At 60.4% G+C, this 23,811-nt stretch overlaps 2 protein-coding genes across 20 annotated transcripts; both read right to left on the reverse strand.

Annotated features, from left to right (window-relative positions):
* Positions 1 to 587: 587 nt before the first annotated feature.
* Positions 588 to 9,537, reverse strand: LOC135310483 (maternal embryonic leucine zipper kinase-like). Of its 19 annotated transcripts, none has more exons than XR_010370561.1 (7): positions 9,018 to 9,537; positions 8,062 to 8,947; positions 7,378 to 7,521; positions 7,118 to 7,269; positions 6,408 to 6,476; positions 5,173 to 5,265; positions 4,525 to 5,047 (listed from the first exon to the last, which is right to left on the reverse strand). XR_010370561.1 is itself a non-coding variant. In XM_064438194.1 (6 exons), the coding sequence occupies exons 2-6, from the start codon at positions 9,063 to 9,065 to the stop codon at positions 1,520 to 1,522; spliced, it is 414 nt and encodes a 137-aa protein (XP_064294264.1). In that variant the 5' UTR covers positions 9,066 to 9,119; positions 9,431 to 9,512; the 3' UTR covers positions 845 to 1,519. The 19 variants fall into 19 exon arrangements, 10 of the variants coding, with proteins under 10 accessions (XP_064294272.1, XP_064294271.1, XP_064294264.1 ...); XR_010370560.1 differs by lacking the exon at positions 7,118 to 7,269 and adding an exon at positions 6,582 to 6,674 and having other exon boundaries at positions 9,018 to 9,536; XR_010370558.1 differs by lacking the exon at positions 7,118 to 7,269 and adding an exon at positions 7,707 to 7,826 and having other exon boundaries at positions 8,656 to 8,947; positions 9,018 to 9,516.
* Positions 9,538 to 11,366: 1,829 nt separating this feature from the next.
* On the reverse strand, positions 11,367 to 23,461 carry LOC135310688 (maestro heat-like repeat-containing protein family member 7). The gene is made up of 22 exons (XM_064439570.1): positions 22,221 to 23,461; positions 21,434 to 21,645; positions 20,728 to 21,170; positions 20,377 to 20,456; positions 19,861 to 19,972; positions 19,550 to 19,639; positions 18,822 to 18,926; positions 17,775 to 17,946; positions 17,216 to 17,307; positions 16,629 to 16,778; positions 16,281 to 16,435; positions 16,024 to 16,168; positions 15,331 to 15,518; positions 15,105 to 15,242; positions 14,752 to 14,866; positions 14,399 to 14,536; positions 13,931 to 14,107; positions 13,570 to 13,725; positions 13,119 to 13,220; positions 12,645 to 12,747; positions 12,234 to 12,293; positions 11,367 to 11,911 (listed from the first exon to the last, which is right to left on the reverse strand). Exons 1-22 carry the CDS (start codon positions 22,412 to 22,414, stop codon positions 11,700 to 11,702), a joined length of 3,339 nt encoding a protein of 1,112 aa, XP_064295640.1. The 5' UTR covers positions 22,415 to 23,461; the 3' UTR covers positions 11,367 to 11,699.
* Positions 23,462 to 23,811: the final 350 nt, after the last annotated feature.

The raw sequence follows: 23,811 nt of genomic DNA on the forward strand, positions 1-23,811 counted from the left end.
GGGATGAGTGGGTGAGCAAGTTCTTTATTGACTAAAATGATACTAGTACTATTTTAATGTTGTTTTTAATCTAGATTTAGCCGCTATTCCTGATTTTCAGTCTGGTGCTATGGGAAACTGGGGACTGACCCCATACCGGGAACCTGCATTGTTGTATGACCCTGGAAAGTCCTCAGCATCTTCTGAACTTTGGATTACTATGACAACAGCCCATGAGCTGGTTCCTCAGGTGGGATTTGGGGAAGAATAAGGAGTTCAAATGTGGCTGCAGAGGGGTCAGGGTTGATGGATCTGTGTGGGTAGGGGGATCTTGGAGCTACAAGCTGCAGATAGCTGCTTTGGCTTGAGGGTGCTCATGTGTGAATCACGAGGACTGCTCTGGTGAAGCAGTCAGACTCCCAGCAGCTCTGTAGGCAAGGAGGGCTGTAAGCGTAGATGTGTTCAGTCCAGCGGCTCAAATGCTGTGGAGCCTTCGCACCGTTGTCAGCCCTTGACATTAATTGCAGGCCACCAAAACAGGAACATAAAAGTTTGGAGAGATTGACTGTTTCATACGTGGCTCTCCTGCCAAGCGTCAGTTTGTGGGTTGCAGCAAATGCCCAAACCCCTCTCCTGATGAAAAGGGAAGTACCTGCACGAGGTGTGCACAGGTTGATGACCTGTTACGTCAGGTGGCCGAACTGCAGGAACCGGTTGAGAGGCTGCACAGTGTTAGAGGAGCTGAGTCAGAGATAGGCAGGTGGTTTCAGAATCATGTTCCCGTGGCAGACACCTCCGAGAATGAGGCACCACGGACCCTGGTGACTCTCAGAAGCAGGATTCCACATCAGCCTGCACCCTCCACCATCACAATCAGAAACAGATAGGAAGCCTTAACGACTGAGGACGCCCATGAGCAAGGCCTGCAAAGTCCCCTGCAAGGGGAAACTCCACCAGCAACACACCGTGGACATCGTAAAAAGAAACGACGAGCGCTCGTGGTGGGTGACTCTCGGTTGAAGGGTACTGAGGCACCCATCTGCCGGCCTGACAGGGAGTCACGAGAGGTACGATGCCTCCCAGGAACCAAGGTTCGAGACGTGGCTGAGAGGGTGCCACAACCCCTCAAGAGAACGGACTGCTATCCACTGCTGCTATTTCATGTAGGCATGAATGACACTGAGAGCCGTAACCTGGGTAAAATCACGCAAGACTTTTGAGCCCTGGGGGAGCAGGTGAAAAACATTGGCGCCCAAGTGATCTTCTCTTCCGTTTTGCCAGTCGAGGGAAGGGAGCAGCCAGAAAGAGGCGCATAATGTATATCAACTCCTGGCTACGTGGCTGGTGCCACCGTGAGGGGTTTGGCTTTTATGCCAACGGGGCGTTCTTCAATGACTACAACATGCTAGGGAGGGATGGAACCCACCTGCCCAACAGGGGTAAGGGAATCTCCAGCAGGAGGCTGGCTAACTTGGTGAGGCGGGCTTCAAACTGAAGGACTTGGCGGGTGGGATCCGTTGCGGAAATGCTCATCCATCGATCAGCACGTCCAACGGGGGAGTAAGTCAGGCCAAGCAGTGCGGTGACAAATGTCCCTTAGCTGTCTCCCAAGGTGTGAAAGAGAAGAGTATGCATGTATACGAATGCACGCAGTCCAGGAAGCAAACAGGAGGAGCTGGAGCTCCGTGCCCACTCGGAAGGGTATGACATCATAGGAGTAACTGAAACACAGTGGGCCAACTGACATGACTGGCGGATCGCAGTGGACGGTTACAGGCTCTGTCGTAAAGACAGTCAGGGTGGAAGAGGTGGAGGAATCGCACTCTGCATTAAGGAAAACCTCGAGTGTATTGAAATCAACTATGGTGATTGCGACTGCTCTATCGAATGCCTCTGGGTTAAAGTCAAAGGGGTCACCTCCAAGCAGGACCTCACAGTGGGCATCTGCTGCTGACCTCCTATCCTATGACAATGCCAATGAAGAGACACTGGGGCACTAAAGCAAGCTTCTGGCCAACAGAACCTGGTCCTTATGGGTGACTTCAACTACCCGGAGATCTGCTGGAAGACAATGTGGCAGCTCGCGTGTCATCCACCAAGTTCCTGGAACGCATAGAGGACTGCTTCCTCATACAAATGTTGGATGTGCCAGCCAGGAATGAGGCACTGCTGGACTCGCTACGCACAAGGCGAGAAAACCTGCTTTGTAGTATCTCCGTTAGTGATAGGCTTGGCTGCAGTGACCGCAATATTGTGGAGTTGGGGATCCTGCTGAGCATGCCAAAGGTCAGCTCTAAGACAAGGGTTCTGGATTTTAAGAGAGGAAACCTCAGTTCACTCAGGGCTCAGCTGGGAGGGATTCCATTGGGATGCTTCCAGGGAAGACAAAGGAGCTAGTGAGTGGTGGGAGTTCTTCAAGAACTCTCTGTCGGAAGCACAGAACCAGCTTATCCCCTCTAAAGGAAAGGGAAGTAAGCGGAGCAAGAGGCCCCCTTGGCTCAACCATGACCTCCTGGGTCTACTCAAATCCAAAAGGGAAGCATACCGGAGATGGAGAAGTGGAGGATTATCCCTCGAGAGCTACAAGGGCATTGCCAGAGCGTGCAGAGATGCAGTCAGAAAAGCAAAAGCCCAGCTCAGACTGAAACTGGCGTAGATGTCAAAAATAACAAGAAAGGTTCCTTCAGGTATGTCAGCCACAAGCAGAAAAAGAAGGAAACCGTAGGCCCACTGTTAAACAGATTAGGAGAGTCAATCACCAACGATGCTGAAAAGGCAGAGGTCCTCAACACTTTTGTCACCTCTGCCTTCGCCAACAGTGTTGGGCCCCAGGCTTTGGGAACAAAATTGCCGGTTGATCCAAACCCCGACCCACCAGCAGGGAAGGAAGAGCCAGCACATGAATTATTACAGGAGCTTGACCCCTACACATCGATGGGCCCTGATGCCACCCACCCAAGGGTGTGGAGAGAGCTGGCTGACTTCATTGCAAGGCCGCTCTCCATAACCTTTGAGAAGTTGTGGAGAACGGGGGATGTCCCAGAGGACTGGAGGAAGGCAAATGTGACCCCTGTCTACAAGAAAGGCCCAAGAGCAGATCCAGGTAACTGTAGGCCCATCAGCCTTGCTTCAAACCCTGGGAAAGTTATGGAACAAATCCTCACAGACTGGGATCCACCCAGCTGGAGAGCAGCTCTGTGGAAAGGGACCCGGGGGTCCCGGTGGACGGGAAGCTCAGCGTGAGCGAACAGTGTGCTGCTGCGGCCAAGAAGGCCAACAGGATGCTGGCTTGCATCAACAAGGGCATCACCAGCAGGGAGAAAGAAGTCATCATCCCGCTCTACTCAGCGCTTGTCAGGCCATACCTGGAGCACTGTGTACAGTTCTGGTCCCCGCTCGTCAAAAAGGATGTGGCCAGGCTGGAAGGGGTCCAGAGAAGGGCCACCAGGATGATCAAAGGACTGGAAGCCGCCATACGAGGACAGGCTGGGAGAGCTGGGTTTGTTCAGCCTTGAGAAAAGGAGGCTTAGAGGGGATCTCATCACCCTGTAGCAGTACTTAAGGGGTAGTGTGCTGGTTTTGCCTGAGAAGGGGTTAATTCTCTTCACTGTAGTGCCTGTGGTGGTCGGGGACCTTTCCAGCTTCCCGTGCGCTGCCACGTGGGCAGGAGGCCGGGAGGGGCGGAACCATAGCTGCGGCAGCTGACCCCAACTGGCCAGTGGGATGTTCGTGCCATACCATGTGACGCCATGACCGGTATATTAAGCGGGGGAATTGCCGCTCGGGGGCTGGCGGCGTTGGGTCGGCGGGCGGTGAGCGGCTGCGTCACGTGCGGTTTGTTTTGGTGGTTCATTCCCCTTCCCCTCCCTCTCCGCCCCAGGTTTCGTGCCTCTCATTGCTTTCCTTTCCATTGCATTGTTGTTGTTGTTGTTGTTTTATTTTCATTATTGAACTGTTCTTATCTCAACCCACGAGCGTTACCCTTCTGATTCTCTCCCCCGTGCCACCGGTGGGGGAGTGAGTGAGCGGCTGTGTGGGGCTGAGTCGCCGGCTAAACCACAACAGGTAGCGACAAAGAAGATGGAGACTCCCTTTTCACAAGGAGTCCCATGGAGAGGACGAGGGGGGATGGACACAACTTGCTCTTGGGGAGATTCTGACTGGACACGAGAGGGAAATTTTCCACGGTGACACAGTCAACCCTTGGAATAATCTCCCGGGGGAAGTGGGTGACTCGGCCACGTTGGACACTTTCAAGAGTCGGCTGGATGGGGTGCTGGGCCATCCTGCCTAGACTGTGCTCTTCCTAGATGGGTTGGTCGAGGTGATTCCTGAGGTCCCTTCTGGACCAACCTGGGATTCTGGGATGAAAGCCCTGCTGCTGCTTCTCTACTCGCAGAGGCACGACAAGGTACACATACCTCACACCGCCTCACACTGTAATTGCCACTTGGACCGCAAAGAAAAAGGAGGCTGGAAAAGGCCTGGACTTTGTGGAAACTAAAACAACCAACCAAAAAACGCAAGCAAGAGTTAGAGGCCAAGGAGAGTGGTGCAAAGGTACGTCAGAAGAAAAAAGACTGACTCTGTCCAACAGCACAGCAATTTAGGAGGTCTGAGGGGATTGCAATTACAGCGCTTTGGATGGATTCACAAAGGCAAGTAGCAGGTCCTCCTGTTCTAGACGTGGAATCCAAGCTGGGCAACCTCCACATTTTTTCTTCTCTCAAATTGTACGACACTGCGCCGTACAAAGAGAGCAAGTTTTCAGACACGAATTTCAAGCTAAAGACAGGCCTGGTAAAGCATCCAAGACACTGAGACTGCACAAAAAATTTGCAACAAGAGTTGGATAATTAACAGAACAAATCCTTGCTTGAACGTGCAGTAGGAGGAAGGACTTTCGGTGACTCTTTTGTAGGGCACTAAAATACGCAGCACCAAACGGAGATGACAGGGAAGGGTTGGTCGGGACAAACTAGCCAGCTCCATGGTACGTGGCCAAGAGCACCATGTGCTATTCCAGGCTGTGACCGTTGAGGCTAGTCACACGGCTTCTGAGAACCACCTAGGCAATGTTATCCAGCGGTACCCGAGAGAGAAACCAGATACGTGAGCGTATCTGAACCGCACCGCTTCAAACACATGGGGGGCGGTGCGGGGGGAGCCCTAACCCAAAACTGTGCCACGTACCTCTGAGCCAATATATGCCTTGCCCTGAATCAGCTCCGGTGCTGCATAAGCCGGGCTTCCGCAGCACGTGCTCAGATGGTAATCAAGGCCACCCTGGAATAACAGAGAAAACTGAACACAGAGAAGCATTGGCTTTAACACAGCTTAAGTCTCCTAGCAACGACATATTAGAGGCATCGGAGGCTTCATTTTCCTCTGCTGTGCGTCTACATTCTTATACTTTGCCTTGGATTAATACACGGCCTCTCTAGGCAAAAATTGTCTAAGACCACGAGTATCCCATAAACGTTCGGATCCCAAGCTGCTCATTCATCTACCACCCAAGCAGCCTTTTCCTCAGCTCCTCCTCTGATAAGAAGACTTCCCTCTGCAACTGCGAAGAGAAGAGAGGCGGCACTTGGGAAGAAGTGATGCAAGAGCTGCTGGGCATGAGGCTAGCTGGTTATTTATACCAGTATTTAATGCAATAACTTGATGAAGAACCACTAAAAAGACTTCCCTATTAAAACCATGTTACTGCTTTGCCTGGGCTTTGTTCTAGGCAGATCAGAATAAGACGACGTTATAGCACCAAGACGATGATGGTCTAATAGTCTCGATGGCTTGCCAGATGCCCGAGTTTCACCTGAGGCAGCTAAAACGATCCGAGGACAAGTAACTGTCCTTGGGTCAGTAAGACCTGCCCATTAAACTGTTTCCTAACAGCACCCACCTCACGTGTTAAGCTGACAAATGGCTTTAAAGGTCTCCTAGGAACCAATTTTAAACTCGGGAAACAACTTGCTACAATCACGTGGAACCAGAGGATTCCTAACCGTAACCGGGATTCGGTCCACAATCTCCACATACACACAAATCTTCTGAAAAGAGACAGACACCATTAAAACTTATTAGGGAAAAATGCACACCAACATAAGCTTAATATTCTGGGCCGTTATAGGTGGCAGCAGGTGCTACACGTGCAAGGTGATCTCTGCCTCAGACTAGGATAAAAGGTGAAGCGTAAGAGGAGAAAACGATCTAACAGTCTGGTCATAACATGCCGTTAACTGCTCTCTCCCACAGTTAAGGCCCCACCACGTAATTAGCGATTGGATGAAAACTGTGCAAACAGCTTGAGTTTAGGGTCTTTGGGCAAGTCTCTGCACTGCAAGCGGAAGTCAAACATGGCTTTTGCTCACGTGCCTGCAGTAGCTGGCTTAGCTCTGCTCTGAGAAAGCGACTGATACTCTCACCTTTGGCTTTGCACAAAGTCCAAAGTCTATCAGCTTCAAGTTACGTTCCTCATCAATCAGCAGATTTTCCTGGTAAAAGAGAAAGCGGTAATGAAAGCTTCTACAACCCAAGTATCCAAGGCACCGTGTCTTCTTCCACCTTGTTTCTTCCTGCCATTAGCAGCTAGAATTTACCTAAAGCTCTCCTCTGCAGATTTTGACCGGCTGCTAGTGAACATATCCCGTATTCCAGATGGGGAACACTAGCTCCCATCTGCTGAGAAGGGCCTGGCGGGGAGAGGGGGAGTGACAGACAGCAAGCTGGACACAAGGCAGCGGTCTGCTCTGGCAGAACAGGTGGCCAGCTATGTCACGGACACAGGAAAAGGAGCACGGTCAGGCTATTGGGAGAAGTCACTCTAGTCCTCTGTTCAGCCCAGCTAGAAGAGTGCATCTAGCCTCTGCCCCCCAAGCACAGGAAAGACATCAAACTGAAGTAAGCTGAGTGGATGGCCAGGAGTCTGCTCGGGGGGCTGGAGCGCTTGCTCAGTGAGGAGAGGCTGAGGGAAAGGCAGTTCCTTCAGCCCGGAGACGAGAAGGCTTCAGTGGAGTCCTTTGGGTGTGAAAACAGGACAGTTTGCACAACGGAATAGCACCACAGAGACTGTCTCCAGGTACAAGCCGGCACAAAGGGAATAGGAAAAAGGCCTAAGCAACATTGGAAGTCAGACCCGTGTCTCTGCTCCGTTCCCAGCTGGAGCGTGTTGTTCTGCTTCTCCTTCAGAGGAGGGTCCTTCCTCAGATATAGCCGCATCCAGCTCAGCTGAGGAGCACAGTAGCAAGTAGAAATAACGCTCTTTCAGAAGAAGACAGGTCAAGAGCTCTAAGCACAGGACAACGGCAAAGATGTAACTTACTCTGGCTCCTCATGGAGAAACAGAAGTGGGTGTGCGTTATTACTTATGCAAATCTGACCCCTGCTCAGGCTTACCGGTTTGAGGTCCCTGTGGGCGTATCCCCGACTGTGAACGTAAGCAACTGCTGAAACAATCTGCCGACAAAGTACACGAGCTTCCTCTTCCGAAAGGCGGTCCTTAGAAATTACGTCATCAAGCAGCTCTCCTCCAGGACAGTACTGCGTGAAGCCAGGAAAAAGAGAATACCTTCAGAATGCAGTAACGAAATCTGAACAACCAGAGCACTGGACAGTTACCAGAGGACACCCTTCCATCCCTCCCGCTTTATCACAGTAGCACCCAAGCGCCCCACGCCAGCACTGCGGCAGGCCAAACGAGCCGAGACAAACAGGCTGACTCTGGCCTGACGCCTCGCAACGGCCACATCACACTAACGTCACAGGCGGTACAGATGGCCCAGGAGGTGACAACCACGCAGGAGGTCCGGGGTCCCGCCTATCCTGCTGATGCTATTTTAGAACAACTGAAGCGCAACGTAGGAATTAAAGTCATTTCACTTCCTGTAAGCAGTGACGAGTGGCTTTTACAAGTAGACAGAAAACAGAACACACTACCAGCTTCACTATTAAAGTGAAGCGTCTTGAACGCGCTCATCATTGGGAAGGCTTTTTACAAATTGTTTCATTTGAACTCTGTTATCATCCACCGCTACAGCTGAAACCAGGAACCTTCGCCATGGCAGAAACGCCGTTTCTTACCTCTAAGACCATGAATATTTTCCTGGATGTCTCTATCACGTGATACAACTGGCAAATATGCTGGTGACCTAAGTCCTTTGTGGCCTCAATTTCTACCTTAACACGAGGCAAATCATCCCAAGAGACGGCAACAGCAAGGTATGAAATTGCCGACTACCTGGACAGCCCGGATGTCACAGCAAGCGTCAGGCTATTGGGAGACACACAATTTCACAGCACGGAGATGACAGCATACAATTCAGCTGCTCAGATTCAATCCAGCAACAGCTCTGCTGTTACTGCCCTACAGTTCTGGCACACCGAGCAGCAAAACCCAGAGGGGCAGGTGTAAAATAGTTAGCATCCTCACCAGCATTCTGTTTCAATTACTGTAATCATCTTTAACTTCCTCAATTTTACAGCCAGAGAAGGTTGCCCTCTCCACAACAGAGCACAAGATTTGTGGTCTTCTATTAACGCTCTTCCCAGTCTACAGCATCAGTCGATAACCAACAGGACAAGCAGGCGGCACTGACGTGTCGCGCCCCTCTGTTCTCGAGAACGCCACAGGAACAGCAGAAGACGCTACCGACTGTTAAGTATCTTTTGGCTTACCCCTAGAGCAAGTTTATCCGTGATTTTTAGTGCAACTTTTTCACCGGTGAGAAGATGTTCCGCAAGTTTTACCTTTGCAAACCCACCTAGACTTCAAACAAGAGACGCTTAAGAGCGATGTCACGCTTTCTGGCCTACAGTCTCAGTTACGCTGGAGTCCGTAGCGCACACAGCGCGCAGCATCTTCGCTAGAGGGAGAAGCGATCGCTGCTACCGACCTCCACTCACAGCGTTCTGTCCCCTGAGAGACACGCTTGAAACACGGCCTGTAGATTCCGGGGTAACAGTGAGTCTGCGCTCAGGTAAGTACTCCAGCGGTTAGGCAGATCGCACGCACCTGTGTGCGTTCAGATGAAGCCTACCTGTCCCAATTGTTTCACGCAATTCGTAGTACTTGAGGATTTCCTCATAGCCACCTGCAGCCATTCTGAGAGGAAGAGGGACCTCGCTATTCCGCTCCGCGCCTGCAAGGACAAAGCGTAGCCACCGTTTGTGCTTTTCCACTCCAGCAGGCTCGTCGGAAGGGAAGTACCTTTGCTGCAGCTCCGCACCGGGGCTGCGGGGAGGGGGGGCGCGATCGCGGGGGGCGCTCCCGGGGAGGGCACTCGGGGGGGGCGGGACGGCGCCAACGACGGAGGGGAAGAAGGCACCCACGGAGACGGGAGGAATAGGGTGGGGGAGGACCCGGCAGCTACACCCGAGGGAGAGAGACAGACACAACTCCCTCCAAACCCTGATACCCACTTCACCCCTCACCGCCCCGCGCGGCCGTTACCGTTCAAATGCCCGCGCCGCGCGCCCGCTACCGCCCAGGACGCCCGAGGGGCCAATCACCGCGCAGGACGCCAGGGGAAGAGGCGGGCCCGCGCCACGCCTGCCGGGAGGGAGGTCGGGCGGAGCTGGGGCACAGCGCGCCGCCATGGCGGGAGGGTCTCCGCCGCCATCTCGCTGCCGACGGGGGCGGCGGAGGCCGTGCCCGGTCCCGACAGAGAACCTCGCCCCGTCCTACCGCCGGCGGGGGCTGGGGCGCGACCTGCGCCACACGCAAGATGTCCGCCCGCCCGAGGAGCCCGCGCTCGCGCCGCGGCGGGCTCGGCTTCCCTCCCGCGGGGCCGCCCCCTGCGGCCGCCCGGCCCGAGCCCCGCTGCCCCGGGAGCAGCGGGGGCTGCTTGTCAGCGGTCGCTTGGCTTTCTCTGAGCTACAGCTCAGGCGTTCTCACAGCATCTATATAAATTCTCCCTGGCCTGACCCTGCGGGGTCCCTTCCCTCTGCCCCTGAGGGTCTGTCACGATCCACTGTTGGGCTGAACAGTTTGGCAGCAGTTAAACCCCCTTGGTTTCCAACCGACCTCTCATAATTCTGGGATGTTGGGGGCGGCTGGGCCTAATTTCTGGGTAACTCCGATGTGTTAGCGTGACTAGGTTCCTTTTACATTCTCAGAAACAGAATTAAGACTCAAACCGGAGTCAAGTGCCAAGGCACTTTGTTTGGCCAAAAAGAGATATGCGAGAGAAAAGCCAAAAAAAGGGGGGAAAAGAGGGTGAAAAAGTGAACAGGAGGGTGGGAGGGAGCGGGACTGTTGCGACAGCTGTCCCCACGGATCTGCGGCAGTCTGTCCGGTGCGGGGAGGGGGCGCGGGTGGTGTCCGGGCGTCCGATGCACCTTTGAAGCCGAGGAGGGGGGTCGTTCCAGAACGCTCCTCCATCGTCTCTGCCGGTTTCCCCTTGGTGTAAGGTTGCTCTCTTGCATAGTCGATAACTGTCCCGCGTACCCAGGCTTCCCCTTCGGCGGTGGGGCACATGCCCAGTACCGTCACTAGAGGGTGCTTGAGACTTCTGGAGGCTCCGAGCCCCACCCGCCACATGTTGCCAGTCAGCCTTGAGACCGGCCCTACGCACGGAGAGTATGTGCTCCGAGATAGCGGGGCGCACATTCCTGCCGCGTCGGCCTTGGTGATTAAACTGTTCTGCTCAGCTGCCGTGGCGATCAGGCTGCGGTAGAGAAACTTGCCCACAAACAATGTAGAGACAAGATTCTAGTCCCTGACAGAGTCCCACTCCCACCCCCCTGGGCGTCCGAGTCCCGGGCGGTGCGTGCGTGCGTGGCTGACTATGGCTCCGTTTAGTGTGGGGGGCCTCTGGCCCTGCCCGCTCCCCCACTGGTGGGGTCCGCTCTCCACCCCTCCCAGCTCCCCGTGCATGCCCTGGGGAGGAACTGCCACTCTGGTCAGCAGGGGGTGGAGAAGCAATGGGGTCTGACATGGCCGATCTCCTACCTGGACATGGATGCTGGGCTTGGCCAGGGCCTGGGCAGGGCCCCCCCGGCCTCCAGAGATCCCCAGGGCCTCTCAAAGCCCTCTCAGGGACATGTGCAGGGCCAAGCAGCCTCTTCCAGAGAGCCCCAGGGGCTCTCCTGGGCCTCGCAGAGCTCCATGAAAGGCGCTCCAGGGCCACTGCAGGGCCCGGGGAGCAGTATGGCTACCTGGGGCTCCACGTTGGGTGCAGCAGAGCCCCCCCAGCTGTCTGGGGAAGAGCAAGGCTCCACAGGGCCAGGTGGGGGCCCTCCTGGTGCCCTTGTGGGGGCCTGCGGGACAGAAGGGCTCCCCAGGGGGCAACCAGGATGCCACACGGGCCCTACAGCTGGCTTGGGCGGCAGCAGCACTCCATAGTTGTGCGTGGGTGGCGCAGCACTGTAGGTAGCCTACGGCAGTGAGGGATGGGAAAGAAGGACTCAAAGAGCACAGGAAGTTCCACACTCCTTTTATCAACGGCTGGGGGACACAGGCAGGCCAGCTGTGCGAAGGCCTCTGCTTCCAGCCTGCACGATGCCCCTTTCCTTCCTGGGCCGCGTTCCAAAGCGTTCCTCTCGCTGCCCTGCCGCAGCACCTGGCTGCTTCTTGAGGCTTCCCGGCCAGCGAACACACTGGAGCCATGGGCCACGGCCCAGTCGTGCCCCTCCCCATGAAATGGGAGCGCGGCAGAAGCTGCTGGCGAGGGGACAGGCCCAGCTGCTCAGGTGGTGCCAGTGTGCAGAGCACACGGGGATCAGCGCTGCACCCAGTTCCAGCAGCACAGGCAGCCGGCTCCCAGGGCAGGGGTCCTCCTCCTCCTCCTCCACGCCCTCCGGAGCCGGTAGCACAGTGCTTGCAGGCGGAATCCGGAGGGAGGCTCTGGTGCTGCAGCGCCCAGGATCAGCAGGGTTTGAGATGCCAGGGAAGCGACCGAGAGGCTGCGGTCATTCACCGTGCCTTGAAGGGCTGGGACAGAAAGGACCAGCCGAGGTCAGAGCGCAGATCTGCAGGGACCTGGGAGCCCCTCTGGCCAGGGCCACCCCTGCCCCCGCAGCTCTTCCCAGAGCCAGGAAGGAGGGAGGCAGGGGCGCTGGCATGAGCTGGAAGGTGCTGGCCACCGAGGCCCCACGTGTCCTTGAAACCTCTCCCTGGCTCTGGCCACACGACCACTCACTCACCCACGCAGGGAGCGGAGCCCTCCACGGCCAGGGCAGGGATTGGAGCTGCCTACCCAGGGTCTTCCCTCCTCCCCACCAGCCCCCGCAGACACCCCACTGCCCTCACTCACCCTCGTAGATGACCTGGAGCTTCTCCTGGCACCCATCCCTCAGCTGCTGTCCAGCGAGACCTAGTTACACATAGCCTGTCACAACTCCTACTGGCCTGCCCAGACCAGCAGCCTCGCTCCCCTCACTGGCCCCACGGGCCTGGCCACGAGCCCTCCTCCCCTTGGGCAAGGCTGAGCCCGGGCGCTCCCCTGAGCGTGAAGCCCAGGGCGCCTGCGAGGGACGCAACAAGGCTCCCACCAGCCCCCCGTGCACGGGCTGGGGTGGGAGAGGGTGGCAGGGAACTCGGTGGGCACCCGGCCCCGCATCGGGCAGTCAGGGCTCTGCAGCCGCCCGGTGGATTCGGCAGCAGCCATGGCTGGGGCTAAGCTGCCGTGGGGCAGGGAGAGGCCCGCGGCGGGGTTGTGGCTCACCAAGGAACCTGATGGCCGCCTCACGCAAGGCCTCCTGTGGGCTCTGCAGATACGGCAGGCTCTGGTGCAGGTACTCCTCTGCTCTTCTGCTGTTCTGCGTGAGCTGGAGAGAGCGCAAGGGGACAGGGTTGGCACAGACCCTCCCCCTGTGCCCAGGACTGGCACCCCCTGCCTTCCCCTGGCCAGACACCCACAATGCCCAGCCAGCGTCTGGCTCCTGCTGGCCTTTGGAGGGAGCAGAGGGCAGGGTGCTCCCCAGGGCGCTGCTGTGCCGTCCTGCCACCAAGGCCCAGCTGGGCCAGGGCTCTGTCGGCGCCCCTGGTCTATGGAGGGGAAAGGGAGCCTGTGTGCGGTGCACGCAGGCAGCGCTGGGCTGCCGCTGTGGGTGGGGGCACAGCTGCTAGCCCCACGCGCTGGGCGTGGGGGGAAACGGCCTTCTCCAGGCTGGGCGTGGGGCTTCGGGCGCATCCTTACCAGGCACTCGCCAACCTGGTACGTCTGCTCCATCTGCATCAGCTTCCTGAGCTGCCCCCACTTGAGGAACTCGGCAGCTCCAAGGAGGGCTTCCTGAGATGCCTGCAGAGGAGCAGAGAGCGGGAGGTGGCACCGCCGCCCGAGGGACAGGACCTGGGGGTCCCTGGGCAGGGCGGGGGGAGGCAAGGGCTGGGCATCCAAACCGCGGCCTCAGGCACCTGCAGGCGCCGCTGGGAAGCCCACGGGGGCTCCAGTGCTTAGGTCTTTGTGGCCGCGCACTGCTGCCCAGCTGTGCTGGATCCGGCAGGGCAGGTGTAGGAAATGTCCCTGCCCAGCTTCTCAGATGCTGCCAGCTGTGCGGCTGCCGGCAGGGAGGGGCTCTGAGCCCTGCTCAGGGACTCCAGAGGTTGGGCCCCAGCTGAGGCACTTTCAGAGGCTTAGAAGTCCCCACCTGAGCCACGCTGTGGTCACTGTCGTGCAGGTGGAAGAAGAGGGGCACCAGGCTCCTTTGCACGTCCTTCCGCAGCTGCTTTTTGTGGGTTCTGACTGCAACCTTCATGGCGTCTCTGCAGAGGAGGATGGAGTGCTTTCGCACGTAGCTGGACTCCTAGGAGGAGAGAAGGAAAAGGGGAGGATCTCAGTCCTGGCTCCTCCAAGCCCACGGTGCGGAGGGGAAGGCTTGCGGCTCTCCCTCTGCAGTGAGGAGAACTCATGGGCCGGTGGGCTCAGGCCGAGAGGGCCGCGCCATCCCCGGGCCACGGACACATGCCCTCAGGCATGCTAACCAAGCCTCTGCGCTCCCGCCGCCTTACGTTTTCAAAGAGTGGCAGGAGCATCTCAACCAGCTGCAGAGCGATGGTGAGAGCCGTCTGCCTGTCCACCAGGCAGAGCACGTTGCTGAGGACAGTCAGGGCCGCCGTCCTGACCTCACAGTCGTCATCCCGCAGCTGCTGTGAGACCCGCGGCAGCAGGTATTGCAGAGTCGCTGCCTGCGTGAAAGACACCATTTTGTTTTGCGATGCGATCGAGGACCGCACCGGCAAAAGCACTCTGCGTGTAGAGGGTGCAGCGCCGGTCGTGCAGAGATCTCTCCGCGTGTGGCGCAGCCCAGGGCCTGGCCTGATGTGCTGAGGGGCTGCTGAAGAGGGCAGCGGGAGCGGTGGGCACCGTTCCCGCCGCTCCCGATTGCTGGCAAAGCCTGAGCAAGTCACTGCACGCACCATCGCCTGCAGCCCAGCCCCAGGTGGGTGCCCTCCCTGTGCCCGGCTGCCCCTGCTCACCTGCTCGGGTCTCCCAGACAGTGTGACGAGGCTCGTGACTGCCATCCTGCGCAGCACCAAGTTCTTGCTCCGCAGGTGGATGTGGACGACGTACAGGACGTGGTCAGAGATGTCCTCAAAGTCAGTGCAGTCTAGGAGCTGAAACGCAGGCGGCAGCAGAGTGAGAGCCCGGCACAGCCAGCAGAGCTCCCGGACGGCTCGGGGCAAGGCAGCAGGGCCAGTCACAGCCCAGGCAGGAGGCCGCAGGGCCCACAGAGGTCCCTCCCCACCTCCCCTCTGCCCTCTGCCTCGTGCACGCAGCCCAGCTTCCCCCCACGTGCCCTCAGACAGGCAGCGCTTGCCAGCAGGCCCACCTCAACGAAGACAGTCATGGCACCGACGTCCAGGTAGTCCTGCCTCTGGAGGAGGCCTACGGCCGCCCTCTCCCATATGGAGGCGCAGCAGTCTGGTACTTCACGCCGCAGCACCCTGGCCGGGGGAAAGAAGGCACTGGTGGCACCGAGCTGGGCAGGCAAAGCTCTCTGGGACTGCGCTGCCAGCCCCAGCCATTACCCCGCAGGCCCGGCCACGGCGGGCAAGGCTGTGTTTGCACCTTGCGTTGCCTCCTCGCGCCCCACTGCCCACGAGGAAGGGGATCGTGCAGGGGGCCCTTCCTCTCCAGGGGAGAAACACCCGGGCAGACCAGGAGAACTGGCGAGGCTCTCACCTAGTCAGCAAGGCGATACCGGTGTGGTAGGTCTCGGGGCTCATGAGCATGTCCCAGGCACCCTGCCTCCCGATGTCTTCAAGCAGGGAGGCACCGCCCAGGCACTGGAAGAGACCTTGCATGCCGCTCAGCGCGTGCCTGCGTGCAGAGCAAAGCGGGGTCACACGTGGAGCCACGGCTGCAGCTCAGGGCCTGGGGCAGAGACCAGGGAGCAGGGGCAGAGCACCTGAGGCAGAGGTCTGTAGGATGGTTGGCCTCCCAGCTGTGACTGCCAGGCCTGCAGCAGCCCTGCCGTGAGCTCTTCAGGCTGAAGGAGATCTGGACCACCACTGCCATGAAGAGCTCAGCTAAAAGGAACAGCACGCGGCATCGGCAGGCGGGCTCCTGGAAGATCTCGCTCATGGCACCGGCTACCTGCAGAAGACACCCAGGGACCGCTCTCACTGCAGAGGTGTCCCTGCAGCACCGCCCGGGGCTGGGGCGAGCAGCTCAGGCGCTGAGCTGAGCTGAGGGAGATGCCAGAGCAGAGCCCATCCCAGGTACATGGCCTGGAGCCCACCGGTGGCGGCTCTCAGGTCTCAGCTCCCATTTGTAATATGGGCATGCGAGCGTTGGTGGCCCAGAGGGAGCCAGGCAGCCGCCCTGGCCCAGGCTTCCCGGCTGCCACACAGGCAGGAGGATGTGGGGAGGGGGGAAGGCCACTGAGGGCAGCAGGGGCAGGGGCAGGGCAGGCTGCCTGGCTGTGAGCTGCAGGCTGAGCAGCACACACTGCCCTGCCTGGCGTGGCCCTGAGGCCCCTGTGCCAGGAGCCCCTGGGCAGGTCTGGGATTGGGGGCAGGGGGAGAAGGGCAGAGGGGCTGGAGAGGGGCACACAGCCCTGCGGGTGGACAGGTGGAACGGGCCTCCTCCAGACACTCACAGCCAGGAAACAGCAGCAGCAGCAGCATTCTGCCTCAAACACGTGCAAGCTGGCACCCTCTTCCTGGGCCAGCAGGAGCTGCTTCAGCACGGTCTCCGCGAGGAAGCGGTCAGAGGCCAACATGCTCCACATGGCCCTGGCGGTGCTGCGGAGCCAGAGCACGCTGTCAGTGGGGCTGCCTTGGCCACCAGCCCTTCTGCCTGGGCAGGCTCCAGAGGTCTTGAGCTGCCCCTGAGGCGGATGAGCCAGCCACGTACCTGTCACAGTGCGGGGAAGCGTGCAGGAGGCCAGTGGTCACCTCCCAAGGGTACAACTGGGCCAGCCGGAGAAGGGTCCTCCTCAGGATGTCCTTGAGCGGCTGCTGGCTGACGTACGCCAGCTGCCCATGGATGGTCTGCACGACCTCACCCACCTGTGGAGGCAGGGGAGTGGAGTGGGCTGGAGCGCAGCCACAGCCCCTGCTGCCGCCAAGAACCGCTTGCCTCCCGTGGCTCTTTGCTGGCCTCCAAGGCCGCCTGTCGGGTGCTGCCAAGCCTCGGACTCGGGGTGGGGGCCACAGCCCCCGGAGGGCACGCGTACAGGGAACGTGGCTGCACGCAGCGTACCTTGGCCAGCTCCGAGCTGGGGTCCCTCAAGACCACCTCCAGCATGTTGGCGATCGGCTGGGTGTCAGACACTCTTGGGTGCACCATGCCTTTCAAGACTGTGAGGATGAAGTCAGTCCTCTCAGTCTGGAAGAGGAAGTTCCCAAATATCTGAGGGAGAGAGTGAGGGAAGAGGTGTCTCACTGAACACCCTGGTTGCAGGGCTCAGCTGAGCAGCGGGGGCAGCTCTGGAGTGAGGAAGGCGGGGCAGCACTGGCCCCCTGCCCCAGGACAGGTGCCTGCTCTGGGGTGATTGCAGCCACAGAGGGTGCGGAGAGGAAGCTGCTCTGTGGCCTGAAGGAGGGCAGCGGGGCAACAGGGCCACGGTGTGCTGCCTCTGCCAGCAACCAGAACTCGCTGGTGGCCAGCATGGCCGGAGCTGCTGCAGTGACGCTGGCTTAAGGCCTTTGGCTACTCCCTGTGCAGAAGCGGTGGGACCCCGCAGCCTGATGCGCGGAAGGCCGTGCCATCCCGCCCGATGCACTGGTTCATCCGAGTGTCCTGCCAGCCCCATGGCCAAGACCCCCAGCAAGGGAGGAGCTCGTTACCGTCGCCTCGTCAGCGGACTCCTTGGGCCCCAGGGTGGTAGCGCTTTCCCGCTCCGCTGGCAGGTTTGGATCCTCCCATGCTGCCTTGCTGCCTGGGCAGGAGGGAAGACACACAGTGAGCGGCAGGACCAACGCAGAGCTGCAGACAGCAGGCAAGGGCATCAGGGAGAGCGCTGTGCCTGGCTCTCCGTTGTGTGGGCAGGCGCGGAGGTGTGCGAGGGTGGCCGTGGGCCCCTCCCCAGGGGGAGGAAGGGAAACGGCCTCCTAGGCTACAGAAGGGCAGGAGGGGTCGGTGTGGCTTTCTGCTTGGCAGGAGGAGGAGGGGAGAAGCCCCGGGATGCTGTTGCCATAGGCCCTCCAGCTCAAGGGTTCTCAGACCGGTCCCCAAGGCACCGCTCCAAGGTGGGCTGCGTGGGGCCTGGGCTTGGCGCGGCATGGCTGCTGCCCTGCTCCAGCCTCAGAGGAGTTTGCCGCTCCTTCCTCTAGCAGAGGAGGGGGGCCAAGGCGGTGCGGTGCCTCGCCTGGGCCCTTGTGGCAGGAAGGCCCCAGCGTCTCTTACTGTGTCGCAGCAGAATGAAGCGGTGGAAGGCACGCAGCGCCTCCACAGCTCCGCGGCTGATCTCCTGGTCCTGCTCGGCACAGGACAGGGTGAGGTGCCCCATCACCTGCCCCAGGAATGGCAGGGTCCTGAGTTTGAAGAGGAGGGTGGTGCCTGCTGTGAAGCGCGAGGCCTGTGGGAGAGAGGAAGGAGCTGTAGCAGGGCCAGGCTGCGGCAGATGGGACAAAAGCCCTAAGCCCCGAGAGCAGGCCCCGGGGCGAGTGCTGCACGAGGCAGAGCTCTGGAGGGCTGTGCCCCACACTGCACCCCGTGGAGACCCGTCCTGCGGCAGCCGCAACAGGGCGAGGAGCGTGCTGCCTCCCTGCGAAGGGAGCCCTGGGAAGGCCTTGCCTCCCGTCGCCGTGAGGCCGCGGGACTGGGGTGCCTGCAGGAGGATGGAGAGCCTGGCTCTGCTGGTCCTCCACAGTGGCATTCAGCTGCAGGAGCCCTCCTCCCACGCTGGTGGGACTCTCCATCTCCCCTTGGCGGGGTGCAGCCAGGCGCCCTCTCCCCCTGCCGGGTCCTTCTGGCAGGCTGCCCCAAGGCCTGGCACTGCCCTGCCCAGCTCTCCCCAGCACGGGCAGGGAGGGCCTGCGGAGCTGCAGCAGGAGCCCCGGGGCCAGCAGGCTGGGGAAGGGGCCGGGATCAGGCCGTGGCAGCGGGGAGGGTGAGGACCCGAGAGCCCCGCAGGCCCTCAGCACTGAAGCGCCTGGGCAGCAATGCAGGGCCTCCCCTGGAGCGAAGGGCTGCCAGAGCCAGGCCCGCCAAATGCTCCCCTGCTCGGGGCCAGAGCTGGTTCCCGAGAGAGAAGGCATGGGTGAGAGCAGCATCCAGAGAGAGGGGCAAAGGCGCTGGCATCTGGCCAGTGCTGGCGCAGGGCTGTGCCCTGCTGAATCCCCTGCCCGATGCCAGGCCTCCCTGGCAGGGAGCCCGGAGCTACCGGCTACTCTGGGGCACCAGGAAGGGGCGAGGGGTGCCCAGAGGTCTCCTCTACCGCAGGCTCCTTACCTCCAGCATCGAAGCGGGCCTCATGCACCGGCTCAGGCTGACAATCCTCCTCACAGCGCTCCGGCGCGTAGCCACATCCTGGCTGGCTGTGAAGGGCACCAGGGCCTGAGGAGGGGAAAGCTGCTGGTTTGCCTTGGGAAACAACAGCGGCACCCGGAGCGGTGGCTCTGCCAAGTGCCTGCGGGGTTTGTGCAACGGGCCGCCAAAGCTTCCCCCGGCCAGGAGGAAGGCCTGGACCGGGGTCTGGCCGCCTCCTGACTTCGGGGACCATTGCCGACAGCTGGGCACCCGCTGCAGTCAGGGAGGCAGCCGGATCCTGTCCCCCCAGCCACCCCTGCCCCTTTCCACGCGCTCCTCCAAGAAGGGCCGCACGCCCCCTCTCCAGGAGGACAGGAACCTGCAGGGGGTCCTGCACCAGGGAGGCTGCGCTATGGCCGTGGGGAGGCCAGCAGAAGAGTACTTCAGGGCTGGGCTCCCCTTGCCCCGTGGCCGCATCCCAGCAGAGCTCCGCCCTGCTGCGGCCTGGGGAGGAAAGCGGGGATGGGGCAGGGAGCGAAGGCAGTGGCTCAGCAGTGCCAGCTGCCAGAGCAGGGGGCCTGGGAAGGACACTTGGACTCCTTCGACTGCTGTGGTTCTGGGCTGGGGTGTGCATGCTCCAGAAGGCCGCGTCTCTTTAGGGCAAGGCAGGGAAGAGACCCCGTGAGCCCTGCTCTTGGCAAATGGCTGACCTGCAGGAGTTTCTCCACTATCATGGTGGTGGTCCTCGGCGAAGCCCTGTGCATCAGCACCATGAGCATGCTGTCCAGGGTCTTCAGGATCTGCAAGGGGATGCAGCGGGTGGCACACTTGCCCTGGCCCTTCTTCCTTGCAGGAGGTTGGCCTTGAATGCCCTCCACCTGAGGCGTGCCTCAGCTGCCCTCTGGTGCCCAGGAGAGGCCCCAGCGTCCCCCCGGTCTTTCTTCTATCATCTTCCAGCAGCCAAAGCCAACTGGGGAAAGGTGCATGGGGGCCGACTGGCAGGCTCTCACCCCACACTTGCCTGAGCATCGAGTGAATCACGGTCGTGCTCTGTGTTCTCTGCTGAAAGAAGATGGAAGCTGCCGGAGGCGCAGTGGCAGACGGGCTGGTCCCGCAGGCCTTGCGTATTTTTGCTGCAAGAAAAGAAGGTGCCGGTTGGATGCCGGGGCTTCCACGTCCGGGAAGGTGTCCGCTAACGTTGTGGCTGGCAGTTGCCGTACGAGGTGGGGAAGGGATGTGTGGAGGCACCGCCTTCCTCCCCCATGATGCTGGGCCAGGGACAGAGGGCAGTCGTGGCCAGTGGAGCCCGAACCCCTTTCTGTCTCCTGCCTCTCCCTTCAGAGGAAAAGGCAAGAGGCACCGGGGAGCCCTGGAGCACCCTGCAGCCTGCCACGAGGCCCGGCGATGGGCCGAGCAGGAGGGCGAGCAGAGGCCCAAAGAGCGCGCTGCCAGGGTCCTGCCAGGATAGGAGGTGCCCGGTGCCATCAGGCCTGTGCTGTGGGGAGGCTCTGGCCCGGCCAGGGCCTGGGGCAGGCACCTCACTGCAGCGATGACAAGCACAGCTTGCTGCCGTATCGCGGCGTCCATGCTGGGAGGGAACTCCTTTAGCCGGAGGACCTGGAGAGGGAGAGCACGCCTGGCTGGGGCACAGGAGCTGCCAGTGCCCGCACCAGTGTGCAGGGTGGGCAGAGCCCCGCTGTCCCCAGGCCAGCACCGGCACCCAGAGCTGCCCCCGCTCCGCAGTCGCCCCATGGCAGGCAGGGCTGTTCCCACGGAGGCCTGTCTCCCGCTCCCCCTGAGCCCAGACGCCCGAGTGCTGTCCTGACCGCTGGAGCCGTGCTCGGCCAACTTTGCCCCCCTCCCTCAGCCCCGCTGGGGGTCCCCTCACCTCCATTTTCTCCACCAGCTCACATGCTGCTCTGAAACTAGGCAGGTACCTGCCCTGCAGCCAGGCTCTGCAGAGCGTGCAGATGGAGGCCAGCACCCTCAGCTTGGAGGCCTCTTCCTGACAGTCCGGGAGAAAAGAGAGAGAGAGGGAGGGAGGGAGGGTGAGGGGGCAGAGGCACGGCCAGCAGGAGCAGGGGCTCGAGGCGCTGCAGTGGTGGTGCAGGGGGCCGGGAGGCGAGCAGCTCTGCACGGGCAGCAGCCCTCCAAGAGCCCGCGCGCAGGCAGCGGAGCTGTACGGCAGCGCCCAGCTGGGAGCTGCAGGCAGAGCCTTGCCGCCGAAGGCTGCGGTTACCCTTTCGGTGCTGTTAAGGAAGGCCAAGAAGTAGTCGTGGGCTTCCTCCTCATCGCCCTCCAGCTGGCAGCTGGGGGCAGTAGCAGCTGCACCTGGTGAAGAAGAGCAGGGAGAGCTGTGGGCAGGGGCAGGAGGTAGAGGGAAGAGAGGGGCCCTCCCTCCAGCCCTGCGCCCGCTGCCCTCCTGTCCCTGGCAAGCCCTGGGCCAGGGTGCTGGTGCCCCCTCTCCCCCAGGATGCCGCTGGCAGCAGGGTGGGAAAGGTCCCAGCCCCGCAGCACCTCTGCCTCCTGCCAGCGCAGCTGCCTCTCCCTGCCCTGCTCTGTGCCCTGAGGCAGGAGGTCCTGTGGATACCCACTTGTGGAGGGGGTCTCCTGACTGGGGCTCTTCTCCTCCTCCTCCTCCTCCTCCTCCGCGTTTGGGGGGGGGCTGGCAGAGCCCAGGTCCTCGCTGGGCAGCTCGTGTTGCCTGGGGCTTTCTGAGTGCTGCTGGTCCTCAGCGGCCACCCCAGCCCTTTCCTCCTCTGCCCCCCTGGGCGCAGAGCTCCTGCGGGGGGAATCACGCGCCACCCTGCGGGACGGAGGGAAGGGGTGAGGGGGCGAAGGGGGCAGCCCACGGCAGGCGGCCCCACCCCGCTGCTGCCTGGCCGGAGCGGGGAGGTGGTGGGGCGGAGGAGCAGGCCAGGGACAGGCGGGATCTCCCGCAGGACGCCCTTTCCCAGCGGGCAGTCCCCACCCCGGCGCTGGCACCGGCTCTCCTGCCCCCAGCCCCTTCTGGAAGGGCCCGCCTGCTGGGCCCCGGGGGTCCCCGGGGGTCCTTGTGGCGCTGGCCCAGCCCCAGCCCTGCATTCGTACCCGGTGGGGGCGGTGGAGCGTTGGCGACGCACCGTGGCCCTGGGGCCGTGGTGTGCCCGGGGCCGCAGGGAAACACGTGCTCTGTGCACAGGGGCTCCTCCACGACCTGCGCGGCTCATGGCCTTCTCTCGTGAGAGTCCTGGACACTGTGGGGCTGCCACGCCGGTGCTGGGCACCTCTAGCTGCCACACAGGTAGGTCACAAAGGGCCCTGTTGTGACCGGCCACTGGGCCAGGAGGGCCAGGCTGTCCTGCCCCGCACTGTGACACGGCATCTCCCAGGGATACTGACCCGGCACTGGTTCTGGCTGCAGCCTCTGGCCCCTCTGCGTGCTTCCCCTGCCACGGGGTTACGGTTTTGGCTGGGAGGGAGTTGATTTCCTTCACTGGAGCTGGTACAGTGCTGCGTTTTGCATTTAGGATGAGAATAATGCTGATAACACACTGATGTTTTAGTTGCTGCCAAGCGGTGCGAACGCTAGTCATGGGCTCCTCCAGCTTCCCAGGCCCTGCCAGGGGCACAACAAGCCACGGGGGGAGGGGAGGGGGCACAGCCAAGGTAGTGGCTCCAAAATGGCCAAAGGGATATTTCCGTATCACGTGACGTCACGCCCAGTATATTAACTGGGGGGAGTTGGCCGGGGAAGCAGCGATCGCGTCTCGGGCACTGGTGGCGTCAGTGGGCGGGTGGTGAGCGGTCGCATCGCTTGCTGTTTGTTTGGCTTTTCCCCCTCCCCAGGTGTCGCCTCTCTCTCCCTCTCTTGTTGTTTTCCTTCTCAACATATCATTACTGTTATTATTACTATACCTACGACTGGTTTGTTTTAATTATTAAACTCTTTTTTAAATTCTTACCTCAACCCATGAGTTTTCTTACTTTTGCTCTTCCGATCCTCTCCCCCATCCCGCTGGGGTGGGGGGAGTGAGCGAGCAGCTGCGTGGTGCGGAGTTGCTGATGGGGCTAAACCGCGACGCACGGGCAGCACTGCCCAGCACTGGCGCTCCCCCTTTGGCTAGAGGCCTGGAACCTGGCTCTGCGGTCGATGGGCTTCCTCTTGCACCCTGCCCGCCTCCCACAGAAATACGTCCCGATCCCTGCCATGGGCAGGGACATCTTCAACTGGACCAGGTTGCTCAGAGCCCTGCCCAACCTGCCCTGGAACATTTCCAGGGATGGGGCATCCACAGCGTCTCTGGGCAACCTGTTCTGGAGTCTGCGCTGGCTTGGGCTGGGATGGAGTGAATTCTCTCCACTGTAGCTGGTGAAGTGCCGGTGGCGCACTGATGCTGTAGTTGCTGTTAAGTAGCGGCTCAGCGTCCCGAAGTAGCGCCTGTAGTAGTCGGGCACCGTTCCAGCTTCCCGTGCTCTGCCAGGTGGGCAAGGGGCCGCGAGGGCCGCGGCCACAGCCCAGACAGCTGGCCCCAACTGGCCATGGGATATTCCATACCATGTGACGCCACGACCAGTATATTAAGCGGGGGAGTTGGCGCACAGGGAGGCGGCTGCGACTCGGGGACTGGTGGCGGCGGGTCGGCGGGTGGTGAGCAGCTGCGACACAAGCTGTCTGTTTCAGTGGTTCATTCCCCCTTCCCCCTGGCCCGGGTTTTGCGTCTGTCTCGGTAGTCTCCTTTTCATTGCATTATTGTTGCTGTTGTTATCGTTTTATTTTGATTATTAAACTGTTCTTATCTGAACCCACGAGCTTTCTCACTTTTACCCTTCTGATTGTCTCCCCCACCCCGCTGGAGGGGGAGTGAGCGAGCGCCTGTGTGGGGCTGAGTGTCCGGCTAAACCACAAGAAGTCTCACCACCCTCATGGCAAAGAATGCCTTCCTTGTATTTCATCTAAATCTGCCCTGCTTCAGTCCACAACCGTTGCCCC

Source organism: Phalacrocorax carbo, chromosome Z (assembly GCF_963921805.1).
Source record: "Phalacrocorax carbo chromosome Z, bPhaCar2.1, whole genome shotgun sequence".
Taxonomy (NCBI): domain Eukaryota; kingdom Metazoa; phylum Chordata; class Aves; order Suliformes; family Phalacrocoracidae; genus Phalacrocorax; species Phalacrocorax carbo.

What these genes read in the sequence shown, in the direction of transcription:
- LOC135310483 (XM_064438194.1), bottom strand. Translation starts at nt 9,065, where the DNA reads ATGAGGAAATCCTCAAGTACTACGAATTGCGTGAAACAATTGGGACAG. An exon ending in CCCACAGGGACCTCAAACCG is followed by an intron (nt 6,477 to 7,377) that starts GTAAGCCTGAGC and finishes CTCTTTTACCAG; the next exon opens with GAAAATCTGCTGATTGATGA. An exon ending in AGGCATATATTGGCTCAGAG is followed by an intron (nt 1,580 to 5,172) that starts GTACGTGGCACA and finishes CTTGGGAGACAG; the next exon opens with CTAAGGGACATTTGTCACCG.
- LOC135310688 (XM_064439570.1), bottom strand. Translation starts at nt 22,414, where the DNA reads ATGACTAGCGTTCGCACCGCTTGGCAGCAACTAAAACATCAGTGTGTT. An exon ending in GCTTCCCCGCACTGTGACAG is followed by an intron (nt 16,169 to 16,280) that starts GTACGTGGCTGG and finishes CTGGCTCCGCAG; the next exon opens with CACCGCCAGGGCCATGTGGA. An exon ending in TGTCTGGGAGACCCGAGCAG is followed by an intron (nt 14,108 to 14,398) that starts GTGAGCAGGGGC and finishes TCTTTCACGCAG; the next exon opens with GCAGCGACTCTGCAATACCT.